General features: G+C 35.6%; 1 protein-coding gene across 1 annotated transcript in view; it reads left to right on the plus strand.

Moving 5' to 3' along the window:
- Positions 1-25,146, plus strand: part of mrtfaa (myocardin related transcription factor Aa) — a 62,134-nt gene that overhangs the window by 5,450 nt on the left and 31,538 nt on the right. The window contains 2 exon segments of the mRNA XM_073842588.1: positions 5,667-5,840; positions 23,248-23,313. Coding sequence (XP_073698689.1) covers positions 5,681-5,840; positions 23,248-23,313 — 226 coding nt within the window. The 5' untranslated portion in view covers positions 5,667-5,680.

The following is a 25,146-nucleotide window of genomic DNA, read 5'->3' on the forward strand; positions in this document are numbered from 1 at the left end:
TAAAGTACATTAAAAAATAAAAACATTTTATATTGTAATAAAACATTTTTGAGCAGCAAATCAGAATATTAGAATGTTTGTTTTTTGTTTTTTTGAAGGATCGTGTGACTTAAGACTGGAGTAACATTGAAAATGTAGCTTTGCATCACAGGAATAAATGATATTTTAAAGTATATTAACAAATAAAAAAAACATTTTATATTGTAATAAAATGCTTTTTGCACAGCAAATCAGAATATTAGAATGATTTTATTATTTTAAGGATCATGTGACTTAAGACTGGAGTAACATTGAAAATTCAGTTTTCATCACAGGACTAAATTATATTTTAAAGTATATTAAAATAAAAAACTATTTTATATTGTAATGTTTCTGAGCAGCAAATCAGAATATTAGAATGATTTCTGAAGGATCGTGTGACTGGAGTAATGATGCTAAAAATTCAACTTTGAAATCACAGGAATAAATTACATTTAAAAAAAATATTAAAATAGAAAACAGTTACTTTAAATAGTTAAAAATATTTCAAAATTTGACTGTTTTTGCTGTAATTCAGATCAAATACATGCAGGCTTGGTGAGCAAAAGAGATTTCTCTAATAAAAAAAAACATTAAAAATCTTACTGTTCAAAAACTTTTGACTGGAGGAGTATATCAGCCATTATTCCAGTCTTCAGTGTCACATGAGCTTTCAGAAATCATAAAATCAAATTTTCTGATTTGATGTTAAAATAGCATTTCTTATTAATAACATGTTAAAAACTATTTTTGCTGTTTTATATTATTTCCCCATCAGTACATGTGAGAATCTTGTGGTCCCTTTTCCCAACACTTCCCTCTGTTCACCACCGCTCTCAGCACATTTTACTCACCACAACATACTCCCACTAATATTTTCAGCATTACTACCCAGAAATGTTCTGTGAGCCAAACAAAAGGGAAGAAAAAAATTTAATTAGAGGAAAAAAAATGACTTTGCAAAGCACTTTCGCTTTGGTGCTGAGAAACTGAGATGTAAACAGAATGCGGCTGTCAGTCATGTTTCCCCAAATGTGACATCATTCATCACCATGGTGATAGATTCCAGCAGCACTGTTTTGCTCAGATGGCCTGATGAGAACGAAGTGTGACTCACTCTGCACATGACTAAGCTGTTATCTGCTCTTCTCTTTATCTCTTTACTCAATCCCGTCGAGAGAAATGCATTTTTGAAAACACTTGACACTCTTTCTATCAAAACCATTCTCATGTTCTGCAACAAAGTGTGTTTTCTGCTAGCCTTCTGTTGTAGAGGGATAGTTTGATCCATAAGACTTTTTTCGGTTTGACAAAATGCACAACAAACAAATGATAAGGAGCTCAATGAAAAGCCCCACTGAATTGTAGGGGGAATTTTACAGCAAAAACCCAAGGACCAGATATGATGAACAAAAACCAGGAGTCAAAGATTCAATCAATCGAAGTCATGTTTACTGAAGAATATAGTTTGCAGTTTCATCAGCAGAAGTCAGCTTCAACACTCTCGATGGAGTTCGTAGGCCGCTCTGCGTACATGTTCAAAACACCAGTAATTATACTCTAACAGAGGTTGCTGACTACGTCAATGCATAGGTTAGGAAGTTCCTGATTGGTCAAAAACTTAGATAACTGTAAAATTTTCCTTATATGGTAGACAAATCAAAGCTATCAACAAGTGATTACACAAGCGACAAGGATCAGATGTCAGACACAACAGGCTGTCTCCAGAAGCCCGTTTATGACCCGCAACATCAACAACTGGCAAGAACCTCCTCAGATGGTCTTTCCACCGTCAAGCCTAAGATCAGAGACAGAGACTGACACACACACACACAAATTCACACACAGAGGCCTTGTCTGTCTTCAAGGTTGCCTTAGCCAGGCAAGACTCTTAATCATTGTGGTTGGAGACACACACATACTTAACAGTTAGCCCCTTAGAAAAATGGAGACAAATCAACAAGGTTTCTCTAATTCAAGTCTAGGGATTAATCAGGAGGGTCATCCTGACCTCCTGAGGTGTGATCTCGGGTTTCTGTGAAAAGAGAAACTTCAACATGCACAAAACACATTTGGAACACAATTTCTTCTAACATCATGTGATTTATTTTTTATAAAGCATATTTCTAGCCACTACTAATACTAAACAACAAATAATATTAAGGAGACCATCTACTCAAAATGTGTAAAAATTAATAAGGATATTAATTTGTAAAAAGGCCATGATGTCTTCCGACTTCCACTCCTTCAGAATCAACAGAATTCACTAACGTTGTCATTAGTGATTCATGAATATTGCCTAATTAGACTCAAATTAAGAAATATCTTCATTAAATATTGCTCTGATATTAATTGGGCTTTACCAAGTAAATGAGCTGAGCTACTTCATATTTTTCTTGTGGTTTTATTTTGCAGCTTTGTTGATGTTTGCAACTTAGTAAACTAGCTGAATTAACTAGGCAATTTCCCTGTTATTCAAAGCGAGGTTATAGGATCTTACGCTGATCCTTTTTTGAAAGGGGATTTTTGTAACTTGAGATCAGTTCTGATGGAAGCAGACTCCATTTTACTGAGAAAGTTGAGAGATTTTCATAGAAATGAGCTGAGAAGGAAATCTGTGATTTAATTATTATAGTATAATAGCTCCTTTACAGAAGTGAGTTGTGTGTTAAATATTTTTTTATTCTTCCTGGATGTTAGAATTATTATCCTCATTTTAATTTAAAATTGTATTTTAGCAATTAAATGTTTTAGTTGTTTCAGACATTCTTTAATTCACATTTTCCCGAACATTCAAATATTAGTTGTCAATTTCTTGTTTAAACATAAAAATGTTTTGGATGTTGCAAACATTCTAAAATTCTTTTATGAATATTAAAAGTTGCGTATCATGAAAATGTGACTTTTTCTGTGTTCAAGTGTTATAAATGGGTCCCTGGTTCATGTTAATATTATATTTATTGATTTATTTACTGTATATTACACTGCTGCCACCAGTGTTGGGGGTAACACATTACAAGTAACGTGAGTTATGTAATAAAATTACTTTTTTCAAGTAATTAGAAAAGTAAATATCTGAGTTACTTTTTCAAATAAGTAACACCAGTTACTTTTCCCCCTTCATTTATTGATTAAAAGCTCTCCTGTCCCCATGTTGAGAGAAATCGGGAGTAAGATGTTACTTTAGTTCTAGCATAAATGTGAACATGCATTAATTCATCTTACTCACACAAAAACAGATTCAGTTTTCCTCAAAATGAATAAAAACAGTAAAATTCGATTCAGAATATAATATAAATATGTTAAATAATACAAATATCCTTTATGTATTTAATTCATTTTATTAACTAGTGTTTTCGCTGCCGACCTTTGATGATCCAATTTATCCGTACTAATAAGCATAAATTGCTCAAGATAATCTAACATTTGTTTTGCTATTTTTTTTATTATTATTGCTGAAGAGTTTACATTTTTTTCTTCTCCGGTCTACTGTACAGACGTGAATTTTAAAAGTAACTTTCCCCATCAAGGTAAATCATTTAGAAACCTATGCAAACACATGAGAAAACATCATTATCTTTCTAAATATGCTAACTGTCTCAAAATAAAAGCTCAAATCCGCACTCTGGGTTCACATATTTTGTTGTCCACATATTTAAAATACAGTGGCTGTAGCATTTCAGTCATAAGGAAATGGCCAAATAATAAAGATTAAAGCCCTATTCGGACAGGACTAATTTTACATGGAGTTGTTAGAGAAATTTCTGTTTCACAGACAAACTTTGAGATTTTAATCCCGTCCGAATCTGCCATGTCTGTGTTTTTCTCACACAACCTCTGTAATAATTCCAGAGCAAATCACCTACTGTTTTTCGGCAAACTCAGTGATCTTCTGAGTAAACTAATCCTGTCCGAATGCAAATGTTTGTTATTTCTGACAATATTTTTTTCACTACGCGTTTCCTTGTGTGTTTCTTGTCGACGTGAATTAACGTAGATGCTCTCATTGTGCACATTTTTTATACGTTTGCCTCTCTGCAAAGAATTTAAAAAATAACAGAAAAAAAAATCAAAGCCAGATCGTTTAAACGACTGTAATATCATTAACCATTGTTTTGCCATACTAGCCAAATAGGTTTCCCATGGTATTTGTAGTAAAACTAGTCCTGTCCGAATAGAGCTTAAGTGGACATTTGAATGAAATGTTGTTTAGTCAAATTTGCAGGCCTTTTGATATAATGCATAATGTAGTTAGTTCTACTGTTTATAATACACACTGTTTTTTCACAGTTTTGTTCAATAAAACCATATGAGGACTTGCTTTTGATATTTTATTTGAGCCTATTCAGCATAATTGCTATTATATTTGTATTTCAAGCAATTTTAATGGATATTGTTTAGTTGGGTCTGTTTTTATTACCTCATTAATTTGAATTACTTGATTAATCGTAAGAATAATCGACTGATTACTCAATTACCAAACAAAAAATCGTTAGTGACAGCCCTATGTGTGTGTTTTTAACATGAACTTGTGTGTATTTGACGGTTTAAGCACAATGAGAGAGAACTTAGTTTAGTACTCACATGTCATGTGACACCCGCTTTCTGTGCGTGTGCTTCGCATGTATGCGCTCAGAAAACCATATATCAGAAGTTGAAACTAATTTGGTTTAAAATGCATGATTTCAGCATGACAGACATGAGATTATCTGAGGCACGAGCTGTAAAGGCACAGCCCTATTTTTGAAAAAGGGGTGGGGCGCAGCAACTCATTTGCATTTAAAGATCCATGCATAAAAACACTGTGTTTCTGCTTGCACACAAATTAGGTATTTTCAACATGATAGAATAAAAATCTGTGGGGTATTTTGAGCTGAAATTTCACAGAGATGTTCTGGGGACACCTGAGACTTTGATTATGTCTTATGAAAAGGGGCATGATAGATCACCTTTAAAATGTTCTAGATGTTGCAGACGTTCTAAAATTATTTTTTCCCCCCAAACATTTAACCATATTCCAGTTATCTTTTTTTGAACATTCAAATATTCTAGATTTTGCAGACATTCTAAAATTATCTTTTTTTAAACATTCAAATGTTCTAGATATCGCAAACTTTCTAAAATGGAAGTTGATTGTTGGAAATGCTGAACCTCATTAGCAGATGTGGCTCTGACTGAATTTCTGACTCAGCGTTGCGGTAATGGCATGTCGGATACCTTCACAATCTGTCACTGCGGAGATGCTGCTTGTGTTTCTCTTTCTGTATGTGAAGTGTTATAAAATGTTACCATGGTGATGGTGTTTGTCATCTGCTTAAAATGCTTGCAGCAGAGTTTGTGTTACCGCTGTTTTTTTTCTGTTGCAGTGAGATCATATAACACACACACACACACAGACACACACACAGACACATTTTCTCTCTGAGTACACAGAATGCCCATTTTCTTTGTTATGTAACTAAAGGTCATATTCACAATGTTGTTCATTTTTCTGGAAATTATCCTTGCATATAATGGAAAACTGGTGGCACAAATAACAGTTTGTTCTCTTTAAAGTTACACAAGCCTGCTAAATGCTAACTCAAAGTAGGTTAACAATGAATGACTAATGTAATTACTTTTAATAATGTTTTATCTTTTTCTTTTAGGGCTGTTTTTAATTATGGCAACTATGGGGGAGGAGTCAAGTCCCACTGTCACCGCCCCTACTGATACCGCAGGCTCCGCCTCCAGTCCACAGAGTGATGCTGTAACCAATGAGCTGCAAGAACTGTCTCTTCAGCCCGCCCCCAACTTGCTACCTATTCGTGAAAGGAAGAATGGTGAGCTTATTGTAATGCAAAAATGATTACATTTAATTAATAAATCTAAAGACACAGAATCTCTCAGACTGCAGCATCTGTGAACACAACATTTGCAACTACAGAAAATCACCTGTTTTTTGAAGTGACCGTTTTTTTCTGATAAAGCTTTGCTTCACTTCATGCCCCATTATTTTCTGAATCGCAGTAACTGACTCGAGAGACTTTTCTGATGCCTAAATAGTATTTTTTATAATAATCTAGAGCCAAATTTTTACTAGACAAAGAGTGCGTAATTTTTACAATCATGACCATGGTAAAATCAGAGTCATGTACAGCTTAGAGTTGCTTATTGCTTTTATAAATTTACCAATAGTAATAATTTCTTGTTCAAAATTAGATAAACATACTGTACACTGTTTATTGTTATCAAGCAACTTGCTTATATACTGTAGAGTTAAGCTGATGGTCTAAATAACCTTTTTCCACACTACCCAATGACAGGTGAATTGCGAAAACTTATTTGTCGTAAATATACCTCGTACTCAGATTATTTTTGAGTCACGCTGGAAATATTTAGCTGTTTTTCCTTATATATTTCTGCCAATCAGTGCAGGTCATTGTGTTGCTTTCTGCATAATGCGGTATATGAGGTATATGAGTCAGTCTCCATCGCTCTGTGAAACGCCGCCTGTCAGTGCAACGTCAGGACTGATTTTGTTCCTCATATTTTAGTCGGGGTGGCTTAATGAGAAGAATTTTTCACATATATGGTGGTGTCACCACATGGAGTTATGCAGGAAATAAAACTTAAGACATCCTAGATAAGCTTCTGATGGCTAGTTTTCCACCAAAAATGTAAAAGTGAGGTACGATTCATTTTAGACAATGCTAAACCTAACAGCCAATAGGCAAGCAATTTTATTCTCATTTAGTACTTAGCAGATTCTGATCTTGGACTCTCTGTGCAATCACAGATTTTAAAAATAGATTTTTTAAATAATTGTTAAAAGTCATGGTAACACTTTACAGTACAGTTCCATTAGTTAAAGAAGAAGCTCACTTTCAGAACAAAAATTAATAGATAATTTACTCACTCCTTGTCATCCAAGATGTTAGTGTCTTTCTTTCTTCAGTTGTAAAGAAATTGTTTTTTGAGTAAAAAAAAACAAAACAAAACAGGATTTCTCTCCATATAGTGGACTTCTATGGTGCCCCCGAGTTTGAACTTCCAAAATGCAGTTTAAATGCAGCATCAAAGGGCTCTAAATGATCCCAGCCGAGGAAGAAGGATCTTATCTGGCGAAACAATCAGTTATTTTCTAAAAAAAAAAATATGACAATTTATATACTTTTTCACCTCAAATGCTCATCCTGTCTAGCTCTGTGTGAACTTTGTGTATTCCGGTCAGAAAACTCCAGTCTCATTATCTTGTCCAACTTTAAAACATCCTACATTGCTGTTTTACCTTTTTTTGTGAAGCCGTTTGCACTTTGTAAACACTGGGTCTGTACTTCTTGTATTTTGAAGTTGGAGGAGAAAATGAGATGAAAGTTTTTCGAATGCACAGAGTTGACACAGAGCTAGAAAAAAAACGAGCATTTGAGGTTAAAAAGTATATAAATTGTTTTTTTTTTTTTTTTTTTTTAAGAAAATAACTAATCGTTTCGCTAGATAAGATCCCTTTTCCTCGGCTTGGGTCATTTAGAGCCCTTTGAAGCTGCATTTAAACTGAAGTTTGGAAGTTCAGACTCCGGGGCACCATAGTCCATTATTTGGAGAAAAAAATCCTCGAATGTTAAGCTCAAAAAACATAATGTCTTTACTACTGAAGAAACAAATTATTAGAATCAAAAGTATCACTTTAAAAGTATCATCAACAATAAACAGCTGTAGTCATATTACTTAATATTAAAAAAGACTAATAAATGCTGTAACAAATGTATTGCTCATTTTAATGTTAGTTATTGTATTAAAGGTAGCATTCACCCAAAAATGAAGTCATTATTTGTATAACACAGTATAAGGTATTTTAAAGAGTGTTGCTGGTAGCCATTGACTTCCATAGTATTTTTTTTATCCATACTATGGAGGCCAATGGCTACCGTCAACTGTTTGGTTACCAGCATTCTTCAAAGTATCTTCTTTTGTGTTCAGCAGAAGAAAGAAACTCATACAGGTTTTTAACTACTTAGGGGTGAGTAAATTGTGACAGAATTTTCATTTTTTGGTAAATTATCCCTTTAAAGGTAAATTGCTGTCTCTTTAAAGGTATAATTTCTGTCACGCTCATGTCTTTCTACGTTCTTCGTCAGCAGCATCACATGCATACATTGTGGTACTCACGATAGTTTTTTTGTTGTTGTTGCATACAAAAGTATTCTTTCAGCTTCATAAAATTGCAGTTGAACCACTGATGTCACATGGACTATTTTAACAATGTCCTTACTACCTTTCTGGGTCTTGAACATGTCAGTTGTGTTGCTTCCTATTCGGGGTCAGAAAGCTCTCGAATTTCATCAAAAGTAACTTAATTTGTGTTCTGAAGATGAACAAAGATAAATTTACTTTCACTAACATGCGCAGTTGGGTGTTGACATAATGTTATAATCTAATATGATAGGCTCAGTGTGATGATCTGCAAATGTGAACATGCTCACACATGGCTAAGCTGATGGCTTTAGCATATGGTGACCAGCCCCTGGCTAATAATGGTTTCTAGGAATATTTTGCATTACTAATCTTTGTAAACACCCACACAAGCTCTGAATATATAGCACTTTTGTAGGAGCCATGTTATCTTTGAGGGGTCGCTACTGCCACCCAGTGGATCTAATCAGCACTTTAGTCAATTTATTTTTTATCCTGGAAAAATATTGGACAGCCTGAAATCACTTGCACTATATACACAATCTGGCATGTGAGTAGTCATTTACGATTGCTTTTAACCAACCGTGAGCGACCTGATTTTAAGTGCCTCGTTCAGGCTAATGGATCGGCCCTAGTGAGAAGGGTCTGGCTGCAGACATGCACTCTACTCTGTCTGCAATGTCACTTGCACTCCCTGTACTGGAAATGGGAAATGAGTTGCCTAATGTTGTATAAGAGTTTTGTGCTTATCGCTTCACTTGGATGACTTTCAAAAATTATTTTGAAGTAAATCGAATTGTTTCAGCAATGAAACTTAAAGCGATGTGTGTTTGCAGAAGATATATGGGTACTGTATATTTGTAGCAATAGCCAAAATACATGGTATGGGTCAAAATTATCATTTTTTTCTTTTATGCCAAAAATCATTAGGATATTAAGTAAAGATCGCGTTCAATGAAGATATTTTGAGAATTTCCAATAGTTAATATATAAAAACTTAATTTTTAATTTGTGATATGCATTGCTAAGGACTTAATCTGGACAACTTTAAAGGTGATTTTCTCACTATTTGTATTTTTTGCACCCTCAGATTTCAGATTCTCCTGTCGTAACAAATCATACATTAATCATATGCTTATTTATTCAGCTTTATGTATAAAGCTTGTGGTCCCAGGTCACATGTTCTGTCCTTATCCAAAAATAATATTTGGAAGCTTTTATATATTTGTTGTCTTAGCCAATGCTCTTCATTTACTGAACGTGTCTAAATAATTTTTGGGGGCGACGGCATGTTTGTTTGGCCATATTGCAGGGTTGCCATTGTGGTGATTGTTTTGGACCTCGGATGGCATTTGAGACTATTTTTATTTATTAAAATTTCATAGTTTTTGTTTAGAGGGACAGTTCACCCAAAAATGAAAATTCTGTCATTAATTGCTCACCCTCATGTCGTTCCAAACCTGTAAAACCTTCGTTCATCTTCGAAACACAAATTAAGATACTTTTGATGAAATCCCAGAGCTTTCTGACCCTGCATAGACGGCAACATAACTGACACATTCAGGGCCAAGAAAGGTAGTAAGAACATAATAAAATGAATTAAATAATCCATGTGACATTTGTGCTTAAGACACTTTTTTTAAGCTACAAGAATACTTTTTGTGAGCAAAGAAAACAAAAATGACAATTTAGTTTTTTTCTTTATAGAAACAGATTTAGAGAAAAGTATTATTACATCACTTGGTCACCAGTGGATCCTCTCCAGTGAATGGGTGCCATCAGAATGAGAGTTCAAACAGCTGATTAAAAACATCACAAAAATCCACAAGTAATCTCCAGTCTATCAGTTAATGTCTTGTAAAGCAAAAAGCCAAAAAAACATTTTTAACTTTTAACATTTTAAGTGCTTTTTACGTAAAATTGTTTTCTCCAGTAAAAAGTCACCTCATCTGAATCAGGAGAAAAATATGCACAGATGACCTAAGGGAGTTTTTTTTTTTTTTTTGGACGGCATCCATTCAGTTGTATTTGTTATTTTCCAAAAAAAAAAAAAAAAAAAATTACAATTTATATACTTTTTAACCTCAAATGCTTGTCTTGTCTAGCTCTGCATGAACTCTTTGTATTCTGATTCAAGACCGTTAGGGTATGTCGAAAAACTCCCATCTAATTTTTTCCTGCAACTTATTAAATTGTCCTACATTGCTTTTTACCTTTTTTTTTTTTTTGTAAAGGCTGTTTGATCTTCTTTGCACGTTCACTTTTGCAGCGATGTCGGATGATTTGGAAGTTGAAGGAGAAAATGAGATGAGAGTTTTTTTTTTTTTTCGTTTTTTTAGAAAATAATTGATCGTTTTGTTAGATAAGACCCTTCTTTCTCGAGTGGGGTCATTTCGAGCTGCATTTAAACTGCATTTTGGAAGTTTAAACTCGCAGGCACCATAGAATTCCACTATATGGAGAGAAATCCTGAAATGTTTTCCTCAAAAAACATAATTTCTTTAGGACTGAAGAAAGAAAGACATGAACATCTTGGATGACAAGGGGGCGAGTAAATTATTTGTACATTTTTGTTCTGGAAGTGAACTTCTTTAACTAAAAGGATTTCTACTGGTTTTAGTTTTTTAGTTAACAGTAACGGCACTGATAAGACTCAAAAGTTTACATACACTTGATTCTTGTTGTTACCTGAATGATCCACAACTGTGTGTTTTTTTTTTAGTGATAATTATTCATGAGTCCCTTGTTTCTCCTGAACAGTTAAACTGCTGCTGTTCTTCAGAAAAGTCCTTCAGGTTCCACAAATTCTTTGTTTTTTCTGCATTTTTGTGAACCTTTTCCAGCAATGACTAAAATTTTTAGATCCATCTTTTCACACTGAGGACAACTGAGGCACTCATATGCAACTATTACAGAAGGTTCAAATGCTCACAGATGCTCCAGAAGGAAAAACCATGCATTAAGAGTATGGTTCAAATTCAACTTTTTGAATTTGAGGGTCAGGGTAAATTTTTTTTTAAACTTATTTTGTCTTCTGGGACGCCATTTGTAACTCAGGAGATGATGCAGGAGACAGGGCTGTGTTTACATATACACACACTTTAATCATTAAAATGCAGTTTGTTATTTCTGTCACCCTTAAGCTATCACTTTTTCTTAAGTGCGAAGTTTATCTGTAAAATGCACGCATCTTTCTTGAGTTGTCTCCTCCAAGGATATTTTACACCCTCACACTTCTGCGTGTAAAACAAAATGTGCTACAAAAATAAGTCAGCTCCACGTTTGCTAAAAAAAGGCTCCCAAAACACCTGCCGAATGGAGCGATTTTACACATTAGCAGTGAGGTGTGGATGTCAGACAGACTTTGGAGCAATTTCCATTAATACAAAAGCTTGAAATAGCTGCACCAGACAATTGTGATGTTCTCCATACAGCCGCCAAAAAGTCTGCACATTTTTAGGAAGTCATATTTTTTAATTTCAACAGTATATTCATACTGAGAAACACACTGCGAATGTGCGTTTGTGTGTGTCATTCTGTCAGCATAGAGAGGTCATTGAGTGCAGAGTGGGCTGCTTTAATAAAACACACACTACTCAGCACAAATGTTTGTGTGTGTGTGTGTGTGTGTGTGTGTGTGTGTGTGTGTGTGTGTGTGTGTGTGTGTGTGTGTGTGTGTGTGTGTGTGTGTGTGTGTGTGTGTGTGTGTGTGTGTGTGTGTGTGTGTGTGTGTGGACTGAATGACTTGAGAACAGCTGCGGTCGTGCGGTAGTGCTGTCACACACAGACACACACACACCTTTCCCTGTGGATAACTTCAGTCTCCATGCTGCTTCTGCAACAGCAGGAGCTCTGGATCTTTGATGTGGCTGTTTCTTCTCATCAGATATCTTCCTTCTTTATTTTTTATTTATTTCCTCTCCATCTTCTTCTGCTTTCTTTTTCTCTTCATCCGGATTCCTGTTAGCAGACCAACAGCTCTAAGTGAATGACTGAAACAGGTGAAATATGAAAGACACAAAGGCTTTGGAGGTAGAAACTTCAACATCTCTTTGAAGGAAAAGCACTGTAGATCTTTTTGACCTTTTGAAACCTTTTAAAAACCTGACCACCATGCTGGACACCAGCTCGTGGCTCCACTCCAGCCCCGCCCCTTTTGGATCGGCTCCAATCAGCCGCAGCGTGAAGAAACTAGCCATCCGATTGGACCGTGAGCGGCGTGCCTGCATGAGTCTGAGAGAAGGTGTGGAGTCATGTTGCATGTATGCGTTCAAACTGACACACACAGTTAAAGCCTTTAGCGAGCATTTGAACAGACCCCTAAGTGTATTAAACTTTAATTGGCTTGACCCGCAAGCTCAAATTGTGTGGCTTTTTGAGGTGTGCTATTACTTTTTTAAACTTTTAGACTGACAATATTGGCTTGAGAGATGATTTTAAAAAAATCACATAAATCTGTGGGCCAGCAAGCAACCATGCAGAACATTATTTTATTTTAACATTGTTATTTTATTATTATTTATTATTTGCTGTTACAATATTTATTAGTATCTTGAGTTTTTATTTTTATATTTTCAGTTTTTATTTTAATTTTAGTGTTTTTTTTACGCAAATTTTTAGTTGCCATGTTTCAAATTATTAATTTCTAAAATTAATAAAATACATTAACTAATATATAAAACTTTATACTATTTTACTATGTTTTAGTAAGTTTAGTACTTGAGCTTATGCTTATTTCAGTTAGTTGCCAAAGCTACTTTTCTAGATTTTTCCATAACATCAACATCTTGGATGATAAGGGGGTGAGTAAATTATCTGTAAATTTTTGTTCTGGAATTGAACTTCTTCTTTAACTAAAAGGCTTTTTAATGGTTTTAGCTTTTTAGTTAACAGTAACAGCACTGATGAGGCTCAAAAGTTTACATACACTTGATTCTTACTGGGTTGATAGCTAAATAATCCACAGCTGTGTTTTTTTGTTTAGTGATAGTGGTTCATGAGTCCCTTGTTTGTCCTGAACAGTTCAACTGCCTGCTGTTCTTTCGAAAAGTCCTTCATGTCCCACAAATCCTTTGGTTTTTCAGCATTTTTGTGTATTTGTGTACTTTTCTAGAAGTTTAATTTTTAATCTTTTTTTTTTTTATCATTTCAATTACCAAATACAAGCAAACAAAAAATCTTGCTTAAGTGTTTGTTTTGACCCCCAAATGAAAATTCTGCATTATTTACTCTTCTACTAAACACAAAAGAAGATATTTTGAAAAATATGGGTAACCAAACAGTTGCTGGTATAGCCATTGACTTCCATAGTATGGAAAAAATGAGTGCTGTCAAACGATTAATCGCGATTAATCGCATCCAAAATAAAAGTTGTTGTTTACATAATATATGTGTGTGTACTGTGTATATTTATTATGTATATATAAATACACACACATACAGTATATATTTTGAGAATATTTTCCATATTTATTTTGAAATACATTTTTATTCAATAATTAATATTATATATAAATATATTTAATTTATAAACATAACATATTTTTCTTAAATACATCCATGCATATGTGTGTATTTATATATACATATTAAATATACACAGTACACACACATATATTATGTAAACAACAACTTTTATTTTGGATGCGATTAATCGCGATTAATCGTTTGACAGCACTAGAAAAAATACAATAAAAGTCAATGGAGACTGTCAACTCTCTGGTTACACACATTCTTCAAAATATATTCTTTTGTGTTCAACAGAAGAAAGAAATTCATACAGGTTTGGAACAACTTCAGGGTGAATAAATGCAACTATTACAAAAGGTTCAAACTCTGACTGATGCGTCAGATGGAAATACAATGCATTAAGAGATTATGCATTAAGGTAAAAGTAACATTTCGTCTTCTGGGAAATATGTAAGTATCATCTGTAGCTTCTGAAGGTCAGTACTAAATGAAAAAGTAATGCTGTTTAGGCAAAATAAGAAAAGTCTACATATCTTCATTTTGTTCAAAAGTTTTCACCCCCCGGCTCTTAATGCATTGTGTTTCTTTCTTAAGCTTCAGTGAGTGTTTGAACCTTCTGTAATAGTTGCATATGAGTCCCTCAGTTGTCCATAGTGTGAAAAGATGGATCTCAAATCATACAGTCATTGTCGGAAAGGGTTCAAATAAACCAAAATGCTGAAAAACCAAAGCATTTGTGGGACGTGAAGATTTTTTCTGAAGAACAGCGGTGAAAAATTGATGGCAGAATTGTCTTTTTTTATGCACTCATTGACTAAGTTTGTTGGAAGAATGTAAGCAATCAGATGTGCAGTAATTAGATCAAATGTGAGCAGGGATGTTGTTTTATTGAGTATTTTATTAGTTAGTGAGACCTGTAAACAGCAGGCATGATCTGCTGAGCTGTTTGCACGTGTTTGTGTGATTATGCGTGCTGTGCGTGGCATCCCATGGGTGATAAGGGAACCAGAGCGATGGCATTCCCACAATCCAGGATGAAGAAGCACCACCTCATGCACACACACACACACACACACACACACACACGCTTGAACAGCACATTTAGGTGTCCAGCAGGTCGCAATTTGAGACATGAGTCGTAATTTACAGTGATATCCTCAATAACTCAGCAGTAGCTCAGCGGCCTGCCACACAGATTGAGTGTCAGGTACAGTATGACTGTGAGGACTCAAATAGAAACACATGGAGAGCGAGCTAGGAAAAAGATGGAGGGATTCCAAACCCGTACAAGAAGTTGTGCTAATATTAAATATTAAGGAAAACAAATATTACTTGTTTACCTAAAGAAACACTGTCCAACAGCGACACCAGCAGGTAAAGTTACAGCGAGAAAACCACGTCTCTGTCGCCTCCCCTGAGCCCATTGAGTTTTAACAGACCTCCTAAAGCGTGCCGTGAGTTTGGTGTGGGGTAATTAAGAAATAATATGATTTGATATGACTGGTTATGTTCGACTGTCATTAAAAATTAAGTAAACAACTCACACACTTAGATATAACCACTTTGTTACGTCAAAATAAGACTTAAAATGGTTCGAAAACATGATCTGTGTTTTTAGTGAGTAATCAGCTTGGTGAAATTTAAAGTAAATCTCTGTGTCTGTGACCAGTATTTACTGAGCTTTGATGACTGATTATCTGAAAAATTCAAAAATAGTTAAAAGTTAATGATTAAAAAGAATAGCTATACATATACATAATCTATACTAATGGTTTACCTGTGTAATACAGTTGAAGTCAAAAGTTTACATGCAGAATCTGCAAAATGTTAATTATTTTAACAAAATAAGAGAGGTCTGTTATTTTTTGCATGTTTTTTTTTTTTGTACTAACCTGAATAAGATATTTTATATAAAAGATGTTTACATATAGTCCACAAAATAAAATAATAGCTGGAATTTATAAAAATGACCCCGTTCAAAAGTTTACATACACTTGATTCTTAATACTGTGTTGTTACCTGAATGATCCACAGCTGTTTTTTGTTTAGAATTAGTTGTTTATGAGTCCCTTGTTTGTCCTGAACAGTTAAACTGCCTGCTGTTCTTCAGAAAAATCCTTCAGGTCCAACAAACTCTTTGGTTTTTCAGCATTTTTGTGTATTTCAACAATGACCGTATGGTTTTGAGATCCTTCTTTTCACACCGTGGACAACTGAGGGACTCATATGCAACTATTACAAAAGTTTCAAATGCTCATTGATGCTTTAGATGGAAATACAATGCATTAAGGGTGAAAACTTCTTGAATTCAAAGATCAGGATAAATGTATTATTTTGTCTTTTGAGGAATATGTAAGTATCTTCTGTAACTTCTGAAGGGCAGTACTAAATGAAAAACACATCTTCATTTTGTTCAAAAGTTTTCACCCCTCAGCTCTTACTGCATTGTGTCGGGAGCATCAGTGAGTGTTTGAACCTTCTGTAATAATTGCATTCGAGTCTCTCAGTTGTCTTCAGCGTGAAAAGATGGATTTCAAAATCATACAGTCATTGTTGAAAAGGGTTCAAATACACAAAAATGCTGAAAAACCAAAGAAGGATTTTTCTGAAGAACAGCAGGCAGTTTAACTGTTCAAGACAAACATTGGACTCATGACAAAAAAAAGAAAAAATCAACTATTGTTTTTTCTCGCGGACTATATGTAAACGTCTTTTATGTGAAATATCTTATTCAAGTCAGTACTAAATAAAAAAAAAACATGTTTCTTGTATGATCTCTCTTTTTTTGGTAAAATTAACATTTTGAAGATTCCAAACTTTTGACTTCTGTATTTATATATCATATTTACAAATAAATTATATAATTTCTATTTAAATGTGTAAGAAAAAAGTTCTACATGGATAAACGCCATGAAAGTATGTTAGTGAAAGTATGGATTATTTTGCAGCATTTTTCAACATTGTATTTGGGGAAATGACAAACCCATGGTAGAGCAGAAGTTAGGATGTGCATCTCTTTATTTTCTTCCTTTGTTCACACTCTGAAGCTCTCTGAGGATGACATTGCATTGCTATATTAATGTGGATGATGTGTTTTGGCAGCAGTTTGTGCTGGAGTAACTTTGCTCTGACACAGAAGGAAAACTTATACCACATCATATACACACTTAGTTTAGATCCCTACTTCTGTGATTATGAGTCATATTTGGCCTCGATTTTCTTGCTTACACTGAGTGCAACAATCATAAACTCTCAACATTGAGGTTTAGCATGTTAACTTAGCACCGTTGTCTTCTTAAAACGCTTGCGCACACCTTCTGCCAGCCGTCTCGATTTCACCTCCCGATCATCTTTAGTGACCTCACGCCAGATCAAAATTCAGCAGCCCATCAGCTGTTGTGATGACCTAAAGCCAGATCACAATTTAGCTACGCAACAGGTGCAACACTGGCTCAGTTCCGCAACACAAACAGCATGTGAACAGGTGCTATAGGCGCTCGGATAATAAATTTAACAACGCTGACAGATTCAGACCTCAAAAACATCAGCCATGTTCAAAAACACACCTTGCGGCTTTTGTAATTGTCAGATGAGTGATAAAATGCTGTTGTGAGGAGATTTTATCTCAAACTTATCTCTTAAACTTTTGCAGTAATTCCTGCAGTTTTATGCTTTTCCCCATACTTTTTCTTATGTGGAAGGTCTATAATTTGTGGAAATATGTATTGATTAGGGCCCGAGCACCGATGGTGTGAGGACCCTATTGGATCTGCTTCGTTTATTATTAGGGCCCGAGCACCGATGGTGTGAGGACCCTATTGGAATTGCTCCGTTTATTATTATTATTATTATTCTCAAAATGAATCGCATTTTTGAGGGCCTAAACATACCCGAAAACTCACGAAACTTTGCACACACATCAAGCCTGGCGAAAATTTACATCTGATATGGGTTTCAGAAGTGGGTGTGGCAAAATGGCTCGACAGCGCCACCTTTAGACGTTCAGCGGTGTGCGCTTTCAGCTGTGATTCATGTACATGCACGGAAATCGGTATACACATGTAACACACCAAAACCTACAAAAAAGCCTCTTGGAGCAAAATCCGGAACCCAACAGGAAGTTAGTTAATATTAATATTCTCAACAAAATTTGTGTCATTTTTGCCATTTTCAGGCGTCGTACTTGAACGAACTCCTCCTACAGATTTATTCGGATCAACGCCAAATTTGCTAAGCCTAATCTAAAGCCCTTTGTGACATTAAATTGTGAAGATCTAGAGTTTTCATCGGAGGGCGTGTCCGTGGCGGCCTCGCAAATTTCGATGTTTCGCCATGAAAAAGGAAGTTGCTATAACTCAGGCATACAATGTCCGATCTGTCCCAAGCTTCACATGTGTGATAACACTCCTGACCTGATGACATCTACATGCCCATATTCAGTTTTACTCATAGCGCCACCTGCTGGCAACAGGAAGTGTTATTCTGTACTCTGCAACAAACTCCTCCAAGAGATTTAATCAGATCAACACCAAAATCGGTCAGTCTAATAAAAAGGCTTTAGCGATGTTAAATTGCGAAGATCTTGAGTTTTCATTGAAGGGCGTGTCCGTGGCGGCCTGACCAATTTTGAGGTCTCGCCATGGATCTAAAACTTGTTATAACTCAGCCATAAAATGTCCGATTTGCCTCAAACTTCACATGTTCGATAAGAGTCCTGGCCTGAACCAATATGAAGGCCAATATTCTATTATAATCACAGCGCCACCTGTTGGCAACAGGAAATTACTTGTATCAAACTCCTCCTAGAGATTTAATGATATCAACATTATATTTGGTCAGTCTGATCTAGAGGCCTTAGAGATATTAAATTGTGAAGATCTTGAGTTTTCGTCAAAGGGCGTGTCCTTGGTGGCCTGACAAAATTTGATGTTTCGCCATGAACATAAAAGTTGTTATAACTCAGCCATAAAATGTCCGATCTGCCTCAAACTTCACATGTTTGGTAAAAGTCCTGGCCTGAAGACATCTAAAGGCCAATATTCAGATATTATCATAGCGCCACCTATTGGCAGTAGGATATATCATATCTTTCACTAACTCAAACATACCAAGGTCAATCTGCACCAAACTTCATATGTTTGATGAAAGGGCTGGCCTGAACACATCTACATGCCAATAATCAGTTATAGGCATAGCGCCACCAGCTGGCAGCAGGAAGTTTGGCACATTTAAGTGACTTTGATCTATTTTTCCTACATTTACTGTATTAAAAGCATACTGCCCACCGTTTGCTGTTTTCCTAAAGCCACCGGTCGATGGTGAGCCCGGGTGCGAGGGCCCGTTCATCGCTGCTTGCAGCTTTAATTATTATTATTATTCTTCTTCTCCGGAATGAATCGCATTTTTGAGGGCCTAAACATACCCGAAAACTCATGAAACTTTGCACACACATCAAACCTGGCGAAAATGGATGTCTGATATGGGTTTCAGAGATGGGTGTGGCAAAACGGCTCGATAGCGCCACCTTTACACGTTCCGCGGTGTGCGCTTTCAGCTATGATTCACGTACATGCATGAAAATCGGTACACACATGTAGCTCACCAATACCTACAAAAAAGCCTCCTGGGACAAAATCCGAGACCCAACAGGAAGTCGGTTATTATTAATTTTCTTAGCAAAATTTGTGTCATTTTTGCCATTTTCAGGCGTCGTACTTGAACGAACTCCTCCTAGAGATTTACTCCGATCAACAGCAAATTTGGTGAGTCTAATCTAAAGCCCTTTGTGACGTTAAATTGTGAAGATCTAGAGTTTTCATCGAAGGGCGTGTCCGTGGCGGCCTCGCAAATTTCGATGTTTCGCCATGAAAAAGGAAGTTGCTATAACTTAGGCATAAAATGTCCGATCTGTCCCAAACTTCACATGTGTGATAACACTCCTGACCTGATGACATCTACATATCCATATTCAGTTATAGTCATAGCGCCACCTGCTGGCAACAGGAAGTGTCATGCTGTACTCTACAACCAACTCCTCCTAGAGATTTATACAGATCAACACCAAAATCGGTCAGTCTAATATAAAGGCCTTAGTGATGTTAAATTGTGAAGATCTTGAGTTTTCGGTAAAGGGCGTGTCCGTGGCGGCCTGACAAATTTCGAGGTCTCGCCATGGATATAAAACTTGTTATAACTCAGCCATAAAATGTCCAATTTGCTTCAAACTTCACATATTCGATAAGAGTCCTGGCCTGAACACATCTGAAGGCCAATATTCTATTATAATCACAGCGCCACCTGTTGGCAACAGGAAATGACTTGTATCAAACTCCTCCTAGAGATTTAATGATATCAACATTATATTTGGTCAGTCTGATCTAGAGGCCTTAGAGATGTTAAATTGCGAAGATCTTGAGTTTTCGTTAAAGGGCGTGTCCGTGGCGGCGTGACAAAGTTTGACGTTTCGCCATGGACATAGAAGTTGTTATAACTCAGCCATAAAATGTCCGATCTGCCTCAAACTTCACAGGTTTGGTAAGAGTCCTGGCCTGAAGACACCTAAAGGCCAATATTCAGATATTATCATAGCGCCACCTGTTGGCAGCAGGATATATCATATCTTTCACTAACTCAAACATACCAAGGTCAATCTGCACCAAACTTCATATGTTTGATGAAAGTGGTGGCCTGAACACATCTACATGCCAATAATCAGTTATAGGCATAGCGCCACCAGCTGGCAGCAGGAAATTTGGCACATTTAAGTGACTTTGACATATTTCTCCTATTTTTACCGGATTAAATGCATACTGCCCACCATTAGCTGTGTTCCAAAAGCCACCGGTCGGCGGTGAGCCCGTGTGCGAGGGCCCGTTCATCGCTGCTTGCAGCTTTAATTTAATATTGACTTTAGTATTAAGAGTATTTTGAATTATTATGTGTTCATATGAATACTATAGTTGAAGCCATTTGTTTACATACACCTTGCAGAATCTTCAAAATGTATAGCAAAGGTATCATCCTAAATGCATGTTATTGTTTATTTAGTACTGACCTTAATATATATTGCACATAGAAGATGTTTACATATAGTCCACAAGAGAAAATAATAGTTGAATTTATAAAAATGGCCCCGTTTAAAAGTTTGCATACACTTGATTTTTAATACTGTGTTGTTACCCGAATGATCTGGAAAATGTGTTTATATCTTCTGTAGCTTCTGGGCAGTACTAAATGACAAAATTATTATATTTAGGCAAAATAAGAAAAATGTACACATCTGCATTCTATTCAAAAGTTATCACCCCCAGCTCCTAATGCATTGTTTTCCGTTCTGTAGCATCAGTGAGTGTTTGAACTTTATGTATTCGATTGCATATGCATCCCTCAGTTGTCCTCAGGGTGGAAAGATGGATCTCAAAATCATACAGTCATTGTTGGAAAGGGTTCACATACACAAAAAATGCTGGAAAACCAAATAATTTTTGGGGCCAGAAGGATTTTTCTGAACAACAGCGAAATAAGGGACTCATGAACAACTATCACTGAACAAAAAAATACATCTGTGGATCGTTTAGGTAACAACATAGTATTAAGGGCAGACACTGCAGGCAAAATACATGTTTTTCTTTCTGTTCTAAGTTTTTTCTGAATTATGGAATGACAATACAGTATGAGACCCAAAATCCCCTTTGACTCTAATATGTCAAAAAAATTAAACAAGAATTTTGAAACTGACTTCATCCAGTGTTTAGAGTTTCGTACTAGAAATGTGTGCAAATTAGCACATATTTAATCAAACAATGCCTCATTTGCATATTTAAACCTAACATTTTAGAAAACTTGCAATTGCAATTATCAATGTGATCAATTAACTGGGCAAGGTGATAACTATTAGTTAATTCTTTTACCCTAGTCACCTTCAGTGTCTCGCTTTAAGAATCAAGCGTATGTAAACTGTTATTTTCTCTTGTGGGCTATATGTAAACGTCTTTTATGTGAAATATCTTATTCAGATCAGTACTAAATAAACAACTTGCATTTTGTATGATCGTTCTCTTATTTGCTAAAATAATTGACATTTTGCAGATTCTGCAAGGTGTATGTAAACTTTTGACTTCAACCGAATGTGTTTTATATATAAATTTTATACCATATACATTAAACCTTTTTTTACATTTCTTGACTAAGTACTTTAAATAGTTGTTAATATGATTGAGTTTTTTCTGAATGTTCTGACATCTCGTATTGTGACTCCTCAAGCATCTCGATTCGTACATGTTGACTGTATATGCCACTTGACGCCAAGGAGCAAATGTGTCAGAATGTCAGATGCGAGAACCAAAACCACAGCGTGAGATGGCTCGATTTAGTCTTGTATCAGGTTATTAATCTAACAGAGAGGAGCCCGTTCCCCCTGTGGTGGTGTTTAGTTACATGTTTGTTACAGGAACAGCTTGGTTTTGCTCGTAGATGTTTGAAACATGCAGCAAGATGATACCAAAATATACTTTTGAGGCGTTACGGTTTTCTTTTTATCCATCGTCAGAGCTTCGATAAAGTTTTAGACACATAGCAAACATTTTGAATTGCACTACTTGGTTTTTATTATCACTACACTTTCCTTTTTTGTTTCCGGGGCCTTGAAATGATTGACGTTTGTTTGTTGGCATAATAATTGTAGGTTAATTTGTGCTATCTCTTTATTTTACCTCATCTCTTGTGGCACAAATATTTAGTTGTGACTGTTTGAGGTTTCAGTCCAACCCCAGATAACCTGTAAAGATGTTTGCTTCAAGCTGTATAAGCATCCAAACCTCTATCTGCTACTGTAAATTGCATTTTAAATGGTAGATGCACCATGATCTTGTTTTATACATGTGTCTTGGTTCTCACTCATTCAAGGCGATTTGTTAGAATTGACTGAGTTTCTTCCTGTGGCAAGCCGTGGAAACATCTCGCACACTTGCTTCTGTTTTAAATTGAATGCAGAAACAGGAAGAGGAAGTATGTTGTAGTCTGTACTCTCTCCTCTCTGACTGATAAGCTCTCTGCCGGCTGTCAGGAAGAGCTTGTTCGAGAGGAGGATGAAGGAGACGGATCGAGCTGCTCGCTGGGTATTTTATCAACATTTGTGTCTTCTGTCATGCTGTATTTCCTTACGTTTATAGCGCGCTGTCTCCCGAACATGCAAATATTGAGGCATTAGAATGGTAATGAACTACGGTCAAGTGTTTTGTGCACAGTAACTTTTTCTTTTGAGAGATTGAAGTGTTTTCATTGCACAAAACCAATCTGTTAGCCTCATACTAGCACTATTATCTTTTGAACTGGGTTTGAACTCATTTTGGGAGTATACATATGTATAGTTTTGTATTTGTGCACATTTGATGCTCTTCTGAACCTATATCTGTCATTCAACCAACCGACCAATCGTTGTGTAACAGTGCAACGTGATGTCCCAAGAATGAGTATTTGTAAACCTGTTTTCTAGTCAGAGTTGAATTAGCAATTTCACCAAACTTTCATCCTTGATAATTGACTACATGTCTACATCTTTTGACTATTTGATTTCTTGTTTCCTTCTAGTGCTCCAACTCAAACTACAGCAGAGACGGACTCGAGAAGAACTGGTTAACCAGGGGATCATGCCACGTAAGAACCACTCGCACTCTTCTACTTTTACTAATTAATAATAATCTGTTGTTACTAGGCGGAAATTTTAGCGTTCTGCTTTAGATTTGAGGATCTCAGGTGTTCTGTAGCACATCACGGTTGGATTTTGAAGGCATTTTCCTGCCTTGAACAAGATTTGTCCCACACCTGGTTCACAGATTTTTCATCTTTTTGTAAACTGGTAAGATGTAGATGTCTTGTGGTTAAAGCATGTAGGTATAGCTAGTCTCTCTCATCCTGTCGAAGATGCTGATTTGGTTTGGCAAACATAAGATAGAAGCGTACTCATTTCCTCTGCATTGTGGTTTACTCTGAGCTTGAAAGGTTGGCCCATTCATCTCAAAACTACAACTTTTGGAGCTTAACTGTCAGGTCATCACTATTCTGATGATGTGCAGTGCTTGATTTTAACTAAAAGGTTTCCATTTCATGTTGGCTGGAGGTGAATGGTTTGCTTGAAGTCAGTTCAAATTAAAAGATAGTTTGTGTGATGATTTGAATGCTTAATGATGAGTAAAACAAGGTCTCACCCAAACTCTTTTTAATAACTCCTGGTACATCGTGAGGATTGATATACGCTCAGAACGTTTAATTCAATCCATTAAATGTACATTTCTGTTGGTGTTTTTTGGGTCTAGGTTAATTTTAAGCCATTTCCGTGTCTGTGCAAAAGGCCAGCAAGGTTCAGGACGGTTCTGCTACACTTTGTAGTGTAAGGAGTTTTGTAGTGGTTGTCGAGTTTAGCCAGGTGAGAAGTTTGAGTCATGTTACTCTAGATTGGTGGTGTTTCTAAGGCGTTTATGTTGAACATATTATTCACACTAAACTGAGACTTTAACACTAAACCTTCCTCACACAGGATGCATGGTTTAAAACAATGCAACACTTTAGACACTTAAAGCTTTCAATTTCAAAGGTCATGATTAATTTAGCAGGCCTTTGAGAACATTTTAGATGCTTCATACATCGCTTATGGGTTATTCCAATGTACTCCAATAATAGTTAAACAGCAATGAAAGCTGATCGTATTTTAGGGTCAAGATTAAATTGTCACTAGCTGTGTTTCCTTCCAAGTTACCAATTTAATTTATGCTAAATACTGGAATATCGTTACAAATAAATGTGAACCTGGACCACAAAACCAGCCATAAGGGTCATTTTTTTTTAAAATTGAGATTCTGAAAGCTAATAGCTTTCTATTGATGTATGGTTTGTTAGGATAGAACAATATTTAGAATACAACTATTTGAAAAACTGAAATCTAAGGGTGCAAAAATATTCAGAAAATTGTCTTTAAAGTTGTCTAAATGAACTTTTTAGCAATGCATATTACTAATCTTACATTTGTTATATATTTACAGTAGGAATTGTACAATATCCGAATGATTTTTGGCATAAAAGACAAATCGATAATTTTGACCTATACAATGTATTGTTGGCTATTGCTACAAATATATCCGTGCTACTTATGACTGGTTTTGTGGTCCAGGGTCACAAATGCGATTATAGCAGTGTTTTCATGCTTTTAAGAGAGCAAAATTGGAAACGTTTTTGCAAAGTAGCTATACAAACCAGGGCTCTACGTTTTTTTTTTTTTTTTTTTTAAGGAGCACTTGTGCTCCTAACTTAAATTTAGGAGCACAGTCAAAATTTCAGGAGCTCCTTCTAATCAATAATCAAAAAATTGCCTTCCTATTACGAGGTGATATTTGACTCCTTAATGTGATTTACAGGGGAATTTTGTTTTTACTTTGTAATTTTATTAAAAGTATTTAATCTTTTATGTCAATTTTTTATTATTATTAAATTTCT

Source organism: Garra rufa, chromosome 1, assembly GCF_049309525.1.
Source record: "Garra rufa chromosome 1, GarRuf1.0, whole genome shotgun sequence".
Lineage (NCBI taxonomy): Eukaryota > Metazoa > Chordata > Actinopteri > Cypriniformes > Cyprinidae > Garra > Garra rufa.